We start from the raw sequence: 20,137 nt of genomic DNA on the forward strand, positions 1-20,137 counted from the left end.
CACTGCTCTCATGGGCTCTCTGTTTGTCTCCTAACCACTAAATCCTGGACCTGTGGTCTGTGACTGGTTGCTGCCCCCTATAATTTCTTTGGGAAGGTCAGCTGCACAAAGATCGAGTGTTATGTTGCCTCCTCCTTTTCTCAAACTACAAAATTGTGGAATTCTCTCTCTCTTTTGTCTTTCACTCCTATGATCTTTCCTCCTTTAAGAGAAAGATTTACAAATGTATGAGACATTCTGATTAATCTCTTCCTTGTTCTTTTTGCATACTCTTTATTTTTCCTTTCATCTAAGTTGGGCAGGATCAGGGCATGTGTTTGCATGTGCCATGTTGGCTCCTAGCAACCAGAAGTGTTCAACTTCTATAGATTGAAACCAAGATTCTCCCAATGCAATCCCTTCTCGGTATATCCCAATGTTGCAGTGAGTATCCTGTAGGCATCTAATTTATTTACAGTCTTTGTTTTCAGTTTTGTTTTATGGGGAGTTGAAATGGGGCTCTGACCATTCAAGGTAATGGAAGGGTGCAAGTTGAGTTCATGTTTGTCAAGGGTTAAGGGAATGACTGTAGAGATGTATGGCAATGGAGACATTCTGTTTTGAGTCACCTTTTCTGCAGGGATGTATCTTAATTAGTGGATGGAAAATAACAGTCTTGTCAATGACCTTGTTTTGTAGGTCAATGACCTTGTTTTGTAGGTGTCTGTTGTTTCCGTGCTCCCAAGTGAAATGCACCCTTGCAGCTATAAGAGACCCATGAAAAGGATCTTTGGTAGTATGATAAGTATATTAAATATTTTCATATTTGTTTGCTGTTTCCCATGTTAGTGAGGTTGTGACAGGAACAAGTGAAGGAAAGGCCTCATTAGCTTATATCCATGTGTAATGCACCAAAAGCGCTGCCCCCTTTCAGCATCCAGGCCCCACAGACCTTTCCTTGGTTTCTCCGGGCTGGATCATATGCACTCATTTAGTCCTTTGACAACATGTCACCCCCTATATGCCATATACTGGAAATCCTCCCCTCCAGTTTTTACTTTTCCAAAACAAGGAACATAGAAGGGGATCAAGTAAGGGTATTCCCTCTAAGCTCAGTCCACTGTTCTTAATGCTACCTCGCTGATGACTGGGAGATGTATAAAAGAAAGACGCAAGAGGTCAAGAGAAAGGTGTAAGAGGTGAAAGAGAGGGCAAATGAGAGTTGGGGTGAGAGAGTATCATTAAATATTAGGGAGAATAAAAAGATGTTTTGGAAGGAGATAACTAAAATGTATAAGACAAGAGAACAAATGGGAACATTAGTGAAGGGGGCTAATGGGGAAGTAATAGCAAGTTGTGGTGAAGTGAGTATTTTGAAGGTTTGTTGAATGTGTATGATGATAGAGTGGCAGATACAGGGTGTTTTGGGTGTGGTGGTGTGAAGAGTGAGAGTTTCAGGGAGAATGGTTTGGTAATCAGAGAAGAGGTAGTGAAAGCTTTGTGGAAGATGAAAGCCAGCAAGGCAGTGGGTTTGGATGGTATTGCAGTGGAATTTAGTAAAAAAGGGGGTGACTGTGTTGTTGACTGGTTGGTAAGGATATTCAATGTATGTATGGCTCATGTTGAAGTGCCTGAGGATTGGCGGAATGCATGCATAGTGCCACTGTACAAAGGCAAAGGGGATAAGAGTGAGTGTTCATACTACAGAGGCGTAAGTTTGATGAATATTCCTGGGAAATTATATGGAAAGGTGTTGATTGAGAGGGTAAAGGCATGTGCAGAGCATCAAATTGGGGAAGAGCAGTGTGGTTTCAGAAGTGGTAGAGGATATGTGGATCAGGTGATTGCTTTGAAGAATGTATGTGAGAAATACTTAGAAAAACAGATGGATTTGTAAGTAGCATTTTTGGATCCGGAGAAGGCATATGATAGAGTTGATAGAGATGGTCTGTAGAAGGTATTAAGGATATATGGTGTGGGAGGCAAGTTGCTAGAAGCAGTGAAAAGTTTTTATTGAGGATGTAAGGCATGTGTACGAGTAGGAAGAGAGGAAAGTGATTGGTTTCCAGTGAATGTTGGTTTGCGGTAGGGGTGTATGATGTCTCCGTTGTTGTATGATTTGTTTATGGATGGGGTTGTTAGAGAGGAGAATGCAAGAGTTTTGAAGAGAGTGTCAAGTATGCAGTCTGTTGTGGATGAGAGGGCTTGGGAAGTGAGTCAGTTCTTGTTTGCTGATGATACAGTGCTGGTGGCTGATTCGGGAGAGAAACTGCAGAAGTTGGTGACTGAATATGGTAAAGTGTGTGAAAGAAGAAAGCTGAGAATAAATGTGAATAAGAGCAAGGTTATTAGGTGTAGTAGTGTTGAGTGACAAGTTAATTGGGAGGTAAGATTGTATGGAGAAAAACTGGAGGAAGTGAAGTGTTTTAGATATCTGTGAGTGGATTTAGCAGCGAATGGAACCATGGAAGTGGAGGCGAGTCACAGGGTGGGGGAGGGAGTGAAGGTTCTGGGAGCGTTGAAGAATGTGTGGAAGGCAAGAACATTATCTTGGAAAGCAAAAATGGGTATGTTAGAAGGAATAGTGGTTCCAACAATGTTATATATTTGTAAGGCATGGGCTATAGATAGGGTTGTGCAGAGGGAGGTGGATGTGTTGGAAATAAGATGTTTGAGGACAATATATGGTGTGAGGTGCTTTGATCAAGTAAGTAATGAAAGGGTTAGAGAGATGTGTGGTAATAAAAAAACTGTGGTTGAGAGAGCAGAAGAGGGTGTATGCGCGGTGCCGTGAGGTGGCGAAGGGAATGGATAAAGGCAGCATGTATGAATATGTACATGTGTATATATTGGAAAGGATCACAATTTTGCGCGTGATCAAGATATTCCTATGAGTCCACGGGGAAAATGAAACACGAAAAGTTCCCAAGTGCACTTTTGTGTAATATTCACATCATCAGGGGAGACACAAGAGAGGAATATAACAGTCAGTTGATATACATCGAAGAGACGAAGCTAGGACGTCCTAGCTTCGTCTCTTCGATGTATATCAACTGACTGTTATATTTCTCTCTTGTGTCTCCCCTGATGATGTGATTATTACACGAAAGTGCATTTGGGAACTTTTCGTGTTTCATTTTCCCCGTGGACTCATAGGAATGTGTATATATGTATGTGTCTGTGTATGTATATGTGTATATACGTTGAAATGTATAGGTAAGTGTGCGGTGAGGTTGCGAAGGGAATGGACAAAGGCAGCATGTATGAATATGTACATGTGTATATATGTATGTGTCTGTGTATGTATATGTGTGTATACGTTGAAATGTATAGGCAAGTGTATGTGTGTGTGTGGGTGTTTATGTATATACATGTGTATGTGGGTAGGTTGGGCCATTCTTTCGTCTGTTTCCTTGCGCTACTTCGTTAACGCAGGAAACAGCAACAAAGTGTAATGAATAAGTAAATGTAATTTATATTTAGTATACTTAATCGCTGTTTCCCATGTCAGTGAGATAGTGCTAGGAAACAGATGAAGAATGGCCCATCCACTCATATACACATTTATATGCATAAATGCCCATACACGCACATATACATATCAACATGTACATACATATACCTACACAGACATATACATACATACATATGTACATATTCATGCTTGCTTGCCTTCATCCATTCCTGTCACAATCTCCCGCTTCAGCGAGGTAGCACCAGGAAAACGGACAAAAAAGGCCACATTCATTCACACTCACTCTTTAGCTGTTGTGTGTAATACACTGAAACCACAGCTCCCTGTCCACATCCAGGCCCCACAGGCCTTTCCATGGTTTACCCCAAACATTTCACATGCCCTGGTTCAGTCCATTGACACCACATCGACCCCGGTATACCACATCATTCCTATTCACTCTATTCCTTGCACGCCTCTCACCCTCCTGTATGTTCAAGCCCTGATCGCTAAAAATCTTTTTCACTCCATCCTTCCATCTCCAATTTGGTCTCCAAGTTCTCCTTGTTCCCTTCACTTCTGACACATATACTCTTTTTCTCAATCTTTCCTCACTCATTCTCTCCATATGTCCAAACCATTTCATCACACCCTCTTCTGCTCTCTCAACCACATTCATTTTATTTCCGCACGTCTCTCTTAACTTTTCATTAGTTACTCGATCAAACCACCTCACACTGCATATTGTCCTCAAACTTTTCATTTCCAACACATCCACCCTCCTCCATACAACCCTATCTATAGCCCATACCTCGCAAACGTATAACATTGTTGGAACCACTATTCCTTCAAACATACCCATTTTTGCTCTCCAAGATAATATTCTCTCCTTCCAAACATTCTTCATCGCTTCCAGAACCTTCACCCCCTCCCCCACCTTGAGACTCGCTTCCACCTCCATGGTTCCATCTGCTGCCAAGTCCTCTCCCAGGTATCTAAAACACTTCACTTCCTCCTATTTTTCTCCATTCAAACTTACATCCCTACTGAACCTAATAACTTTGCTCTTATTCACATTTACTCTTAACTTTCTCTTTTCACACACTTTTCCAAACTCAGTCATCATCATCTGCAGTTTCACACCCAAATCAGCCATTAGATCTGTATCATAGGCGAACAACATCTGACTCACTTCCCATTCCCTCACATCCACAACAGACTGCATACTCACCCTCTTTCCGAAACTCTTGCATTTGTGCATCCATGGGGACTTCACTCACCCCTGCCACAAACTGACATTCGGTGGGAATCAGTTACTCCCCTCTCCTTCTACTTGTATACATGCCTTACATCCTTGGTAAAAACTTTTCACTGATTCTAGCAACTTACCTCCCTCACCTTATACTCTTAAAACCTTCCATAAAGCATCCTATCAACCCTATCATATGCCTTTCCCAGATCCATGAATGCTACATACAAATCCATCTGTTTTTCTAAGTATTTCTCACATACAGTCTTCAAAGAAAACACCTGATCCACACATCCTCTACCACTTCTGAAACTACACTGCTTTTCCCCAATCTGATGGTCTGCACATGCCTTCACCTTCTCAATCAATACACCCATATGATTTCCCACGAATACTCAACAAATGTATCCCTCTGTAGTTTGAATGCTCATCTTTACCTCCTTTGCCTTTGTACAATGGCACTATGCATGCATTCTTCCAATTCTCAGGGACTTTACCATGATCCATACATACTTTGAATATCCTTTCCAACCAGTCAACAACAGTCACCCCCTTTTTCAATAAATTCCTCTGCATACCATCCAAACCCACCACCTTGCTGGATTTCATCTTATGCAAAGCTTTCACCACCTCTTCTCTGTTTACCAAACCATTCTCCCTGGCCCTCTCATTTTGTACACCACCCCAACCAAAACACCCTGTATCTGCTACAGTCTCATCAAACACATTATACATTCCCTCAAAATACTCACTCCATCTCCTCCTCACTTCATCACTTCCAGTTATCACTTACCCTCTTGTCCCCTTCACCAGTTTTCCCATTATTCTCTTGTCTTTTGCACATTATTTTCCTCCTTCCAAAACATCTTTTTATTCTCCATATATATTATATATATATTTTGCTTTGTTGCTGTCTCCCGCGTTAGCGAGGGAGCGCAAGGAAACAGACGAAAGAATGGCCCAACCCACCCACACACACATGTATATATATACACGTCCACACACGCAAATATACATACCTATACATCTCAGTGTACACATATATATAAACACACAGACAAATACATATATACACATGTACATAATTCATACTGTCTGCCTTTATTTATTCCCATTGCCACCTCGCCACACATGGAGTAACAACCCCCGCCCCCCTCATGTGTGCGAGGTAGTGCTAGGAAAAGACAACAAAGGCCCCATTCGTTCACAATCAGTCTCTACCTGTCATGTAATAATGCACCGAAACCACAGCTCCCTTTCCACATCCAGGCCCCACAGAACCTTCCATGGTTTACCCCAGACGCTTCACATGCCCTGGTTCAATCCACTGACAGCACGTCGATCCCGGTATACCACATCGTTCCAATTCACACTATTCCTTGCACTCCTTTCACCCTCCTGCATGTTCAGGCCCTGATCACTCAAAATCTTTTTCACTCCATCTTTCCACCTCCAATTTCGGCTCCCACTTCTCCTCGTTCCCTCCACCTCTGACACATATATCCTCTTGGTCAATCTTTCCTCACTCATTCTCTCCATGTGACCAAACCCTTTCAAAACACCCTCTTCTACTCTCTCAACCACACTCTTTTTATTTCCACACATCTCTCTTACCCTTACATTACTTACTCGATCAAACCACCTCGCACCACATCTTGTCCTCAAACATCTCATTTCCAGCACATCCACCCTCCTGTGCACAACTCTATCCATAGCCCACGCCTCGCAACCATACAACATTGTTGGAACCACTATTCCTTCAAACATACCCATTTTTGCTTTCCGAGATAATGTTCTCGACTTCCAAACATTCTTCTAGGCTCCCAGGATTTTCGCCCCCTCCCCCACCCTATGATTCACTTCCGCTTCCATGGTTCCATCTGCTGCCAGATCCACTCCCAGATATCTAAAACACTTTACTTCCTCCAGTTTTTCTCTATTCAAACTTACCTCCCAATTGACTTGACCCTCAACTCTACTGTACATAATAACCTTGATCTTATTCATATTTACTCTCAACTTCCTTCTTTCACACACTTTACCAAACTCAGTCACCAGCTTCTGCAGTTTCTCACATGAATCAGCCACCAGCACTGTATCATCAGCGAACAACAACCGACTCACTTCCCAAGCTCTCTCATCCACAACAGACTTCATACTTGCCCCTCATTCCAAAACTCTTGCATTCACCTCCCTAACAACCCCATCCATAAACAAATTAAACAACCATGGAGACATCACACACCCCTGCCGCAAACCTACATTCACTGAGAACCAATCTCTTTCCTCTCTTCCTACACGTACACATACCTTACATCCTCGATAAAAACTTTTCACTGCTTCTTACAACCTGCCTCCCACACCATATATTCTTAATACCTTCCACAGAGCATCTCTATCAACTCTGTCATATGCCTTCTCCAGATCCATAAATGCCACATACAAATCCATTTGCTTTTCTAAGTATTTCTCACATACATTCTTCAAAGCAAACACCTGATCCACACATCCTCTACCACTTCTGAAACCACACTGCTCTTCCCCAATCTGATGCTCTGTACATACCTTCACCCTCTCAATCAATACCCTTCCATATAATTTACCAGGAATACTCAACAAACTTATACCTCTGTAATTTGAGCACTCACTCTTATCCCCTTTGCCTTTATACAATGGCACTATGCAAGCATTCTGCCAATCCTCAGGCACCTCACCATGAATCATACATACATTAAATAACCTTACCAACCAGTCAACATTACAGTCATCCCCTTTTTTGATAAATTCCACTGCAATACCATCCAAACCTGCTGCCTTGCCGGCTTTCATCTTCCGTAAAGCTTTTACTACCTCTTCTCTGTTTACCAAATCATTATCCCTAACCCTCTCACTTTGCACACCGCCTCAACCAAAACACCCTATACCTGCCACTTTATCATCAAAGACATTCAACAAACCTTCAAAATACTCACTCCATCTCCTTCTCACATCACCACTACTTGTCATCACCTCCCCATTTGCCCCCTTCACTGAAGTTCCCATTTGCTCCCTTGTCTTACACACTTTATTTTTTTTTTTTTTTTTTTTTTTTTTTTTTTTATACTTTGTCGCTGTCTCCCGCGTTTGCGAGGTAGCGCAAGGAAACAGACGAAAGAAATGGCCCAACCCCCCCCCATACACATGTACATACACACGTCCACACACGCAAATATACATACCTACACAGCTTTCCATGGTTTACCCCAGACGCTTCACATGCCTTGATTCAATCCACTGACAGCACGTCAACCCCTGTATACCACATCGCTCCAATTCACTCTATTCCTTGCCCTCCTTTCACCCTCCTGCATGTTCAGGCCCCGATCACACAAAATCTTTTTCACTCCATCTTTCCACCTCCAATTTGGTCTCCCTCTTCTCCTTGTTCCCTCCACCTCCGACACATATATCCTCTTGGTCAATCTTTCCTCACTCATTCTCTCCATGTGCCCAAACCATTTCAAAACACCCTCTTCTGCTCTCTCAACCACGCTCTTTTTATTTCCACACATCTCTCTTACCCTTACGTTACTTACTCGATCAAACCACCTCACACCACACATTTACCTCAAACATCTCATTTCCAGCACATCCATCCTCCTGCGCACATCTCTATCCATAGCCCACGCCTCGCAACCATACAACATTGTTGGTACCACTATTCCTTCAAACATACCCATTTTTGCTTTCCGAGATAATGTTCTCGACTTCCACACATTTTTCAAGGCTCCCAAAATTTTCGCCCCCTCCCCCACCCTATGATCCACTTCCGCTTCCATGGTTCCATCCGCTGACAGATCCACTCCCAGATATCTAAAACACTTCACTTCCTCCAGTTTTTCTCCATTCAAACTCACCTCCCAATTGACTTGACCCTCACCCCTACTGTACCTAATAACCTTGCTCTTATTCACATTTACTCTTAACTTTCTTCTTCCACACACTTTACCAAACTCAGTCACCAGCTTCTGCAGTTTCTCACATGAATCAGCCACCAGCGCTGTATCATCAGCGAACAACAACTGACTCACTTCCCAAGCTCTCTCATCCCCAACAGACTTCATACTTGCCCCTCTTTCCAGGACTCTTGCATTTACCTCCCTAACAACCCCATCCATAAACAAATTAAACAACCATGGAGACATCACACACCCCTGCCGCAAACCTACATTCACTGAGAACCAATCACTTTCCTCTCTTCCTACACGTACACATGCCTTACATCCTCGATAAAAACTTTTCACTGCTTCTAACAACTTGCCTCCCACACCATATATTCTTAATACCTTCCACAGAGCATCTCTATCAACTCTATCATATGCCTTCTCCAGATCCATAAATGCTACATACAAATCCATTTGCTTTTCTAAGTATTTCTCACATACATTCTTCAAAGCAAACACCTGATCCACACATCCTCTACCACTTCTGAAACCGCACTGCTCTTCCCCAATCTGATGCTCTGTACATGCCTTCACCCTCTCAATCAATACCCTCCCATATAATTTACCAGGAATACTCAACAAACTTATACCTCTGTAATTTGAGCACTCACTCTTATCCCCTTTGCCTTTGTACAATGGCACTATGCACGCATTCCGCCAATCCTCAGGCACCTCACCATGAGTCATACATACATTAAATAACCTTACCAACCAGTCAACAATACAGTCACCCCCTTTTTAATAAATTCCACTGCAATACCATCCAAACCTGCTGCCTTGCCGGCTTTCATCTTCCGCAAAGCTTTTACTACCTCTTCTCTGTTTACCAAATCATTTTCCCTAACCCTCTCACTTTGCACACCACCTCGACCAAAACACCCTATATCTGCCACTCTGTCATCAGACACATTCAACAAACCTTCAAAATACTCACTCCATCTCCTTCTCACATCACCGCTACTTGTTATCACCTCCCCATTTACGCCCTTCACTGAAGTTCCCATTTGCTCCCTTGTCTTACGCACCCTATTTACCTCCTTCCAGAACATCTTTTTATTCTCCCTAAAATTTACTGATAGTCTCTCACCCCAACTCTCATTTGCCCTTTCTTTCACCTCTTGCACCTTTCTCTTGACCTCCTGTCTCTTTCTTTTATACTTCTCCCACTCAATTGCATTTTTTCCCTGCAAAAATCGTCCAAATGCCTCTCTCTTCTCTTTCACTAATACTCTTACTTCTTCATCCCACCACTCACTACCCTTTCTAAACAGCCCACCTCCCACTCTTCTCATGCCACAAGCATCTTTTGCGCAATCCATCACTGATTCCCTAAATACATCCCATTCCTCCCCCACTCCCCTTACTTCCATTGTTCTCACCTTTTTCCATTCTGTACACAGTCTCTCCTGGTACTTCCCCACACAGGTCTCCTTCTCACTTACTCTCTCACTTACTTCTCTCCAGCTCACTTACTCTCACCACCTTCTTCACCCCAACATTCACTCCTCTTTTCTGAAAACCCATACTAATCTTCACCTTAGCCTCCACAAGATAATGATCAGACATCCCTCCAGTTGCACCTCTCAGCACATTAACATCCTTTTTATTCTCCCTAAAATTTAATGATACTCTCTCACCCCAACTCTCATTTGCCCTCTTTTTCACCTCTTGCACCTTTCTCTTGACCTCCTGCCTCTTTCTTTTATACATCTCCCACTCATTTGCATTTTTTCCCTGGAAAAATCGTCCAAATGCCTCTCTCTTCTCTTTCACTAGTAATCTTACTTCTTCATCCCACCACTCACTACCCTTTCTAATCAACCCACCTCCCACGCTTCTCATGCCACAAGCATCTTTTGCGCAAGCCATCACTGCTTCCCTAAATACATCCCATTCCTCCCCCACTCCCCGTACGTCCTTTGTTCTCACCTTTTTCCATTCTGTACTCAGTCTCTCCTGGTACTTCCTCACACAAGTCTCCTTCCCAAGCTCACTTACTCTCACCACTCTCTTCACCCCAACATTCTCTCTTCTTTTCTAAAAACCCCTACAAATCTTAACCTTCGCCTCCACAAGATAATGATCAGACATCCCTCCAGTTGGACCTCTCAGCACATTAACATCCAAAAGTCTCTCTTTCATGCGCCTATCAATTAACACTTAATCCAATAACGCTCTCTGGCCATCTCTCCTTCTTACATACTTATACTTATGTATATCTCTCTTTATAAACCAGGTATTCCCAATCACCAGTCCTTTTTCAGCACATAAATCTACAAGCTCTTTACCATTTCGATTTACAACACTGAACACCCCATATATACCAATTATTCCCTCAACTGCCACATTACTCACCTTTGCATTCAAATCGCCCATCACTATCACCCGATCTTGTGCATCGAAACCACTAACACACTCATTCAGCTGCTCCCAAAACACTTGCCTCTCATGATCTTTCTTCTCATGCCCAGGTGCATATGCACCAATAATCACCCATCTCTCTCCATCAACTTTCAGTTTTACCCATATCAATCTAGAGTTTACTTTCTTACACTCTATCACATACTCCCACAACTCCTGTTTCAGGAGTAGTGCTACTCCTTCCCTTGCTCTTGTCCTCTCACTAACCCCTGACTTTACTCCCAAGACATTCCCAAACCACTCTTCCCCTTTACCCTTGAGCTTCGTTTCACTCAGAGCCAAAAGATCCAGGTTCCTTTTCTCAAACATACTACCTATCTCTCCTTTTTTCTCATTTAGACACCCAAATCTGAGCCTTCGAGGAGGATGAGCACTCCCAGCATGACTCCTTCTTCTGTTTCCCCTTTTAGAAAGTCATAATACAAGGAGGGGAGGGTTTCTGGCCCCCCACTCCCGTCCCCTTTAGTCGCCTTCTGTGACACATGAGGAATGCGTGGGAAGTATTCTTTCTCCCCTATCCCCAGGGATAAAGTTTGATAATACTTCTTCAACCCAACTCGTTTGCTCCCATTTTTAACCCCTGCATCTTCCTCTTGTCCTTATGACACTTTCTTTTATACATATCCCAATCATATGCACTCCTTCCCTGTAAGTACCACCCAAACACCACTCTCTTCTCTTTCATCAGCAACTTTACTTTTTCATCCCGCCGTTCACTACCCTTTCTAATATATCAACCTCCCACCTTTTGCATGCCACATGTAACTGTTGCACATGCCATTGCTGCTTCCATTTTAAATACCTCCCATTCCTCATCCACTTCCCTCACTTCATTTGTTCTCACCTATTGCCATTCTGCACTCAATCTCTGCTGGTATTTCTTCATATAAGTCTCCTTTCCAAGATCAATAACTCTCACCCCTCTCTTCTCTCTGATATTGTTTCCTCTTTTTTTGAACACCTCTTCATATCTCTACCCTTGCCTCTACATTTACATCCAACAATCTCCTTTTTCGTGTGTGTGTGTGTGTGTGTGTGTGTGTGTGTGTGTGTGTAAGTGTGTGTAAGTGTGTGTGTGTGTGTGTGTGTTGAAGGCTCCTGTGAAGGACAAAATTTCACATCAAGGCCAGGCCTTAATTTAAATGTAGAGAGAATTAAAACAGAAAAAGACAAGGGAAATTATTTACGAGTTTTTGAGAAGTGAAAAACCTGTCTTTTGAAATGTGCTGGGTCATAGTTATTGGGAAAGACATGAAAGGGTAGAGAGTTCTAGAGCTTTGATGTAAAGGGAAAGAAGCAGGTATCAAAACGCCCCACCCTTGAGTTGCTGATGGCCACACAGTAATTATATGACACAGCAGCTTGCCAAGCATTGTATGATCTAGCTAGTGGAGGGGGCACACAAGCAGCCAGCTCTCAGGAGCAAAACCAAAGTAATACCTATAGAAGAGGGAAAGTGAACAAACATTGCGGCATAGAGCAAGGGGTCAAGTTTGGAAGTTATCCTAGGACAGTTTATATGACAGATTGCTTTCTATTCTGTCAAGAAAGGATGCTGAGATAAAACCACCCCAAATGTAAGAGTAGCATACAAGGACAAATAAACCTCTTGTATAAATGGAGCGACAGGACACCCAGTTTCTTCAAGGCAGACTTAACTATTCCTGTTATGTGAGGTTTCCAAGAAAGAGTGGATGTTACAGTAATACCAAGTATGTTCATTGAGTCAAGAGGTGGAATTACAGAACCATCAAAGGGGAGATGAGAGTTATGAGGAGTTTTCGTTAGATGGGTAGAAATTGGGTCTTAGAGGCATGAAACCTAAGATTTTGTGTACCCCACTGAGATATCCTGTCCAAGTTATGAGATTATTGAGGAAGCTGTGTCAAGACAAGATGCAGATTGAGTGAAAGAAGAGGGAGTGGAATTGAAGGATGTGGATGAATGCAGTGTTGAGTCTTCAGTGTATGAGTGCATTGAGTTATTTTTGGAGGAGAGGAAATCGTTGAAAAAAAGGAGAGAAAGTGTAGGGGACAGGACAGAACCATGAGGGAAACCTATCATTTTATGCTTTATCTAATAATACCTGTTGACTGTCTCTTCTACTCCCGTATGCATACTTTTGTATATTCTTTTTTTTTTAAACCAGGGAATCCCAGTGTATATGTAATTTGTAATGCAGTAAAACCTCTGTTATCCAAAATTATTGTGGAAATAAGCCATTCTGAAAAACAAATTCTTTGGTTATTTAGTGATTTTTGATACTCTTAATGATTCAGAAACTAATATTTTTAATTATTTTACATATTTGGAAATATTTTACAAAGAGTAAAAACTAGTATATGTAAGCAAATGATATTGAAGTCCTTCATGAGTACTGGCTTGGACTTGCCCTTGTCCAATCTCTTACACAACTTCACCTTTTTCTTGAGGCTTAAGATATTTCTCTTGCACTTCATGTGAGGTGTAGGTGGCTTTGAGGAGTTGTCAGGTAATTGCTGACAATGCTTGAAAGACACCACTGTCCACAACAGTAATCCAGGGTGCACAAAATGCACAATTGTGCAAGACCAGCACACAACACTTCACCAGAAAGCACTTGGGAGATGGTAAAAAAATCATTAGCATCACAAAACACCAGGTGTGAGAACACTAATCGCTGCAGGATGTTGCACACGATATGAAATATCTTTAAGTATCTTTTAATTTTAAACCTTTTTTTTTAGATCAGAGTTGTCAAATGAAATTGGGGGAATAACACATGTTGAACATTTTGTTGACTATTATTACAGATAACAGAGGTTTTTCAATACAGAGTTATAAAAGCTTATGTTTACTTACTTTACTAAGCCTTGGTATGTTAAGTCATGGTGAGAATACTCATATCTGTAAGTAGTAGTTGGTATGCAGCTAGTGACCAGAGAGGTATATTACCAGATTGGTATATTCAGTCAGGGTGAGAATACTCATATCTGTAGGTAGTAGTTGGTATGCAGCTAATAACCAGAGAGGTATATTACCAGTACTACCTGCCTGGGTATTGGGAGGGCTAGTGATGGTTGTGTAGCGGTTGTCTGGTAGCTGTCTTTTTTCTGCCTCACCCACACGTTGACTCCTGACATTCTCTCCACAAACATACAATCTCTTTGTCGTACATAGCTCTTGAAAACACTTAAATCACACAGCTCATTCTTTATAACTCGATTTTTTTGTAGTGAGTGCTATGTGCTAGCCCTACCTTTTGGCAAAACGGTAGGAGCAATAGATGGAATTTGTAGATAGGAGCATTAGATAGAAGTAATAGGTAGGAACATTAGGCAGGAGCATTAGTTAGAAGTAGTCAGTAGAAATAATAGGTAAGAGTCCTCTGCCAGTGGCCTGTTAAAGGTGAGGCTCCAAAGACTGAGCAGCATCACTGAAGTTCAGTGGTTATGGAGAGTGTTGCCATGGCCACTCCTTGAGGTATTTCCAGATTGAACAGTCATCAGAGATATTGAAAGATAGATAGATAGATAGAGATTACTCATCTTTAAACAGCAGAAGTTCCAAAGGTTCCATGTCACACAATTATTGATAACACTTATTTTTAGATATTTTAGTTTCTGATCTTAAGGTTTGCTATGTCATTGAATTATTTTTTTTCAGATATATCAAATTAACTTTTTGGAAGGAGCATTTGGCAACTTTGATAGCTCTAATCACTTGATTTGCTGCACATTCTCACAAGATCAGAATTTTTTGTAATTGCAGTTTGAAACTTTTTCAGGATGAGTTCACATCTAAGCTCCAGAATGGTCGTGAACAGAAGAGAAGGAGAAAAGAGCCATTAAACCCCCAGCAAGTTTTAGAGCTACATGCAGGAGTGTTAGGGTTGTGTGCTTACGTCAGTGCTTTTCCGTATGATGTACCGGACATGCTGCCACAAGTCTTAGTCACACTGAGTGAACATCTCAATGATCCTCATCCAATACCGGTAAGTTATACTGTATAGTAACATTTTTCCTTTTATACTTGTTTCCTGTTTCCCATGTAAGCAAGGTAGCACTAAGGACAAAGAAAGAAAAGGCCTCATTTGCTCGTCCTTCTGTAGCTGTTTATTGTAACACAGTGAAACCACAGCCCTCAATCCACTACCAGGTTCTACAGACCTCTTCATAGTCTCCCCTGGTTCCTTCATATGCCTTAATTCAGTTTATTGACAGCACAGTGTCTCCTATATACATATTGCTTCAGTTCACTCTATCCCATGCATACTTTTCACCTTCCTGCATGGTCATACATTGACCACTCAAAAATTTTTCACACCATTCTTCTGTTTACAGTTTGGTGTCTCTTCTTGTTCCCTCCACTACTCACACACATAACCTCTTTGTCAACCTCTGCTCGCTCATTCTCTCCATATGTTCAAACCATTTCAGCACACCTTCTTCTGCTCTCTCAGCCACACTCTTGTTGTTACTGCACCTCTCCCTTAATCTTTTATTGTGTACTCTATCAAACCACCTCATGCCACATGTCCTCAAACATCTCAGTTTTCAATGCATCTACCCCTCTCCGAACATTCTCATCTATAGCCCATGTCTTGCATCCATATAATGATTTCTCTTTTACACATTCCTTAATGCTCTCAGAAACTTCATGTCTCGCTCACTCTATGACTCGTTTTCAGTTTTATGGTTCCTTTCGCTGACACATCCTTTCTTCCACGTATCTAAAACACATCACTTCCTCCAAATTTTCTCCCTTCAAATTCATACCCCAACTCACCATTCCTTCTCCACTGCTAAACCTAATAACCATGCTTTTAATCATTTTTACTTTTAAATTTCTCCTTTCACTCATTATCCTAAACTGGAACTAATTTCTGCAGTTTTTTACCTTAATCTGCCACCAGTGCTATGTCATTGGCAAATGACAACTGACTTGTTTGATAGGCTCCCTTACCCCTGCTGACTGCATAATTGCCCTTCTCTGCAAGCCTTACAATTACCTCCTTCACCACCCCATCTTAAACAAATTAGATAGTCATGATGACATCTTGCCTCTTGTAGCATACTTTCCACACCATACATGCTTACTTCCTGCCATAGGAGTTCCATCTTTCACAATATCTTCCAAACTAGGATCAACTTCTCCAGTTTCTTTCCTTCATCTTCAACCAGTACTATGTCTTCAGCACACAATTCACTAACTCCCTAGACCCCCCTTATCCCATATAGACTGCATACTCGTCCTTCTCTCCAGGATTCATGCATTTACCTCTCTTGCCACCTTATCTGTGAACAAATCAAATTGTCGTGGTGACATTATGCACCCCTGCCACAGACCCACCTTCTACCTACTTGCACCCATTCTTTACTCTCTAGATAAAAAGTTCTTACCACTTCTAGTAGTTTTCTTCCCCCATTTCTCTACCTACTTGCACCCATTCTGTACTCTCTTGATAAAAAGTTCTTACCACCTCTAGTAGTTTTCCTCCCTCATCATACATATTTTCTTCCTGTCCTAGGAGTCCCTGCCATCTTTATAAGGCTCTTGCAACACTCAGGAAGCCAGCCACATGAAATGAAGTGATGTTCTTTGTGTGTTTATGTGCAGAAGGTATGGGGTAATTGAGTGGTCAGTGCTTGGTGTCTTCATTGTTGTAGTTGCAAGGAAGTTGGTTTGAATGGGATTATATTTGAGTTTCTCAAGAAAGAAGGTGACTGTGTTGTTGTTTGGTTAGTTAGGATTTTTATTGTTTGTTTGAATCTGGTAAGGTGCTTTAAAGTTAATAGAATTTTTGTATTATGCCACTCTATATAGTTAGAAATGCAGAACTGTAAGCCTGAAGAGTATGCCTTGTAAGTTTATAGAAGAATGGTGATTGAGAATGCTCTGGCATGCACAGAGCTTCATACTGGGGAAGAACAGTGTGGCTTAAGGAGTGGTAGAGGATGTGTGGAACAAGTGTCTGCTTTGAAGAATGTGTGCAAGAATTGCCTAGGGAAACAGAAGGATTTGCATAAGGCATTTATGGATCTGGAGGAAATGTATGATATCATTGATAGAGATGTTTAGTGGAAGGGTTATAGAAACCCTCCCCTCCTCGTATTTTGACTTTCTAAAAGGCGAAACATAAGGAGGAGTCATGCGGGGAGTGCTCATCCTCCTCTAAGGCTCAGACTGGGGTGTCTAAATGTGTGTGGATGTAACCAAGATGAGAAAAAAGGAGAGATAGGTAGTATGTTTGAGGAAAGGAACCTGGATCTTTTGGCTCTGAGTGAAACGAAGCTCAAGGGAAAGGGGAAGAGTGGTTTGGAAATGTCTTGTGAGTAAAGCAGGGGTTAGTGAGAGGACAAGAGCAAGGGAAGGAGTAGCACTACTCCTGAAACATGAGTGGTGGGAGTATGTGATAGAGTGTAAGAAAGTAAACTCTAGATTGATATGGGTAAAACTGAAAGTTGATGGAGAGAGATGGGTGATTATTGGTGCTTATGCACCTGGGCATGAGAAGAAAGATCATGAGAGGCAAGTGTTTTGGGAGCAGCTGAGTGAATGTGTTAGTAGTTTTGATGCACAAGACCAGGTTATAGTGATGGGTGATTTGAATGCAAAGGTGAGTAATGTGGCAGTTGAGGGAATAATTGGTATACATGGGGTGTTCAGTGTTGTAAATGAAAATGGTGAAGAGCCCTTATATTTATGAGCTGAAAAAGGACTGGTGATTAGGAATACCTGGTTTAAAAAGAGAGAGATACATAAGTATACATATGTAAGTAGGATAGATAGGCAGAGAGCGTTATTGGATTATGTGTTAATAGATAGGCGCGTGAAAGAGAGACTTTTGGATGTTAATGTGCTGAGAGGTGCAACTGGAGGGATGTCTGATCATTATCTTGTGGAGGCGAAGGTGAAGATTTTCTAGAGGTTTTCATAAAAGAAGAGAGAATGTTGGGGTGAAGAGGGTGGTGAGAGTAAGTGAGCTTGGGAAGGAGACTTGTGTGAGGAAGTACCAGGAGACTGAGTACAGAATGGAAAAAGGTGGGAACAAAGGAGATAAGGGGAGTGGGGCAGGAATGGGATGTATTTAGGGGAGCAGTGATGGCTTGCACTAAAGATGCTTGTGACATGAGAAGCGTGGGAGGTGGACAGATTAGAAAGGGTAGTGAGTGGTGGGATGAAGAAGTAAGATTATTAGTGAAAGAGAAGAGAGAGGCATTTGGACGATTTTTGCAGGGAAATAATGCAAATGAGTGGGAGATGTATAAAAGAAAGAGGCAGGAGGTCAAGAGAAAAGTGCAAGAGGTGAAAAAGAGAGCAAATGAGAGTTGGGGTGAGAGAGTATCATTAAATTTTAGGGAGAATAAAAAGATGTTTTGGAAGGAGATAAATAAAGTGTATAAGACAAGGGAACAAATGGGAACTTCAGTGAAGGGGGCTAATGTGGAGGTGATAATAAGTAGTGGTGATGTGAGAAGGAGATGGAGTGAGTATTTTGAAGGTTTGTTGAATGTGTTTTGATATATATATATATATATATATATATATATATATATATATATATATATATATATATATATATATATATATATATTTTTTTTTTTTTTTCAAACTATTCGCCATTTCCCGCATTAGCGAGGTAGCGTTAAGAACAGAGGACTGGGCCATTGAGGGAATATCTTCACCTGGCCCCCTTCTCTGTTCCTTCTTTTTGGAAAAAAAAAAAAAAAAAAAATTGAGAGGGGAGGATTTCCAGCCCCCCGCTCCCTCCCCTTTTAGTCGCCTTCTAAGACACGCAGGGAATACGTGGGAAGTATTCTTTCTCCCCTATCCCCAGGGATAGATATATATATATATATATATATATATATATATATATATATATATATATATATATATATATATATATATATATATATATTTTTTTTTTTTTTTTTTTTTTTTTTTTTTTGTCGCTGTCTCCCGCGTTTGCGAGGTAGCGCAAGGAAACAGACGAAAGATATGGCCCAACCCACCCCCATACACATGTATATACATACGTCCACACACGCAAATATACATACCTACACAGCTTTCCATGGTTTACCCCAGACACTTCACATGCCCTGATTCAATCCACCGACAGCACGTTAACCCCGGTATACCACATTGCTCCAATTCACTCTATTCCTTGCCCTCCTTTCACCCTCCTGCATGTTCAGGCCCCAATCACACAAAATCTTCTTCACTCCATCTTTCCACCTCCAATTTGGTCTCCCTCTTCTCCTCGTTCCCTCCACCTCCGACACATATATCCTCTTGATCAATCTTTCCTCACTCATTCTCTCCATGTGCCCAAACCATTTCAAAACACCCTCTTGTGCTCTCTCAACCACGCTCTTTTTATTTCCACACATCTCTCTTACCCTTACATTACTTACTCGATCAAACCACCTCACGCCACACATTGTCCTCAAACATCTCATTTCCAGCACATCCATCCTCCTGCGCACCACTCTATCCATAGCCCACGCCTCGCAACCATACAACATTGTTGGAACCACTATTCCTTCAAACATACCCATTTTTGCTTTCCGAGATAATGTTCTCGACTTCCAGACATTCTTCAAGGCTCCCAGAATTTTCGCCCCCTCCCCCACCCTATGATCCACTTCCGCTTCCATGGTTCCATCCGCTGCCAGATCCACTCCCAGATATGTAAAACACTTCACTTCCTCCAGTTTTTCTCCATTCAAACTCACCTCCCAGTTGACTTGACCCTCAACCCTACTGTACCTAATAACCTTGCTCTTATTCACATTTACTCTTAACTTTCTTCTTTCACACACTTTACCAAACTCAGTCACCAGCTTCTGCAGTTTCTCACATGAATCAGCCACCAGCGCTGTATCATCAGCGAACAACAACTGACTCACTTCCCAAGCTCTCTCATCCCCAACAGACTTCATACTTGCCCCTCTTTCCAAAACTCTTGCATTCACCTCCCTAACAACCCCATCCATAAACAAATTAAACAACCATGGAGACATCACACACCCCTGCCGCAAACCTACATTCACTGAGAACCAA

At 41.7% G+C, this 20,137-nt stretch overlaps 1 protein-coding gene across 1 annotated transcript in view; it reads left to right on the forward strand.

Annotated features, from left to right (window-relative positions):
• Positions 1–20,137, forward strand: part of LOC139754434 (proteasome activator complex subunit 4-like) — a 576,322-nt gene that overhangs the window by 533,599 nt on the left and 22,586 nt on the right. Inside the window, exon 34 of the mRNA XM_071671710.1 lies at positions 14,853–15,059. Coding sequence (XP_071527811.1) covers positions 14,853–15,059 — 207 coding nt within the window. The remainder of the gene's footprint in view (positions 1–14,852; positions 15,060–20,137) is intronic.

This window comes from Panulirus ornatus, chromosome 17, assembly GCF_036320965.1.
Source record: "Panulirus ornatus isolate Po-2019 chromosome 17, ASM3632096v1, whole genome shotgun sequence".
NCBI lineage: Eukaryota > Metazoa > Arthropoda > Malacostraca > Decapoda > Palinuridae > Panulirus > Panulirus ornatus.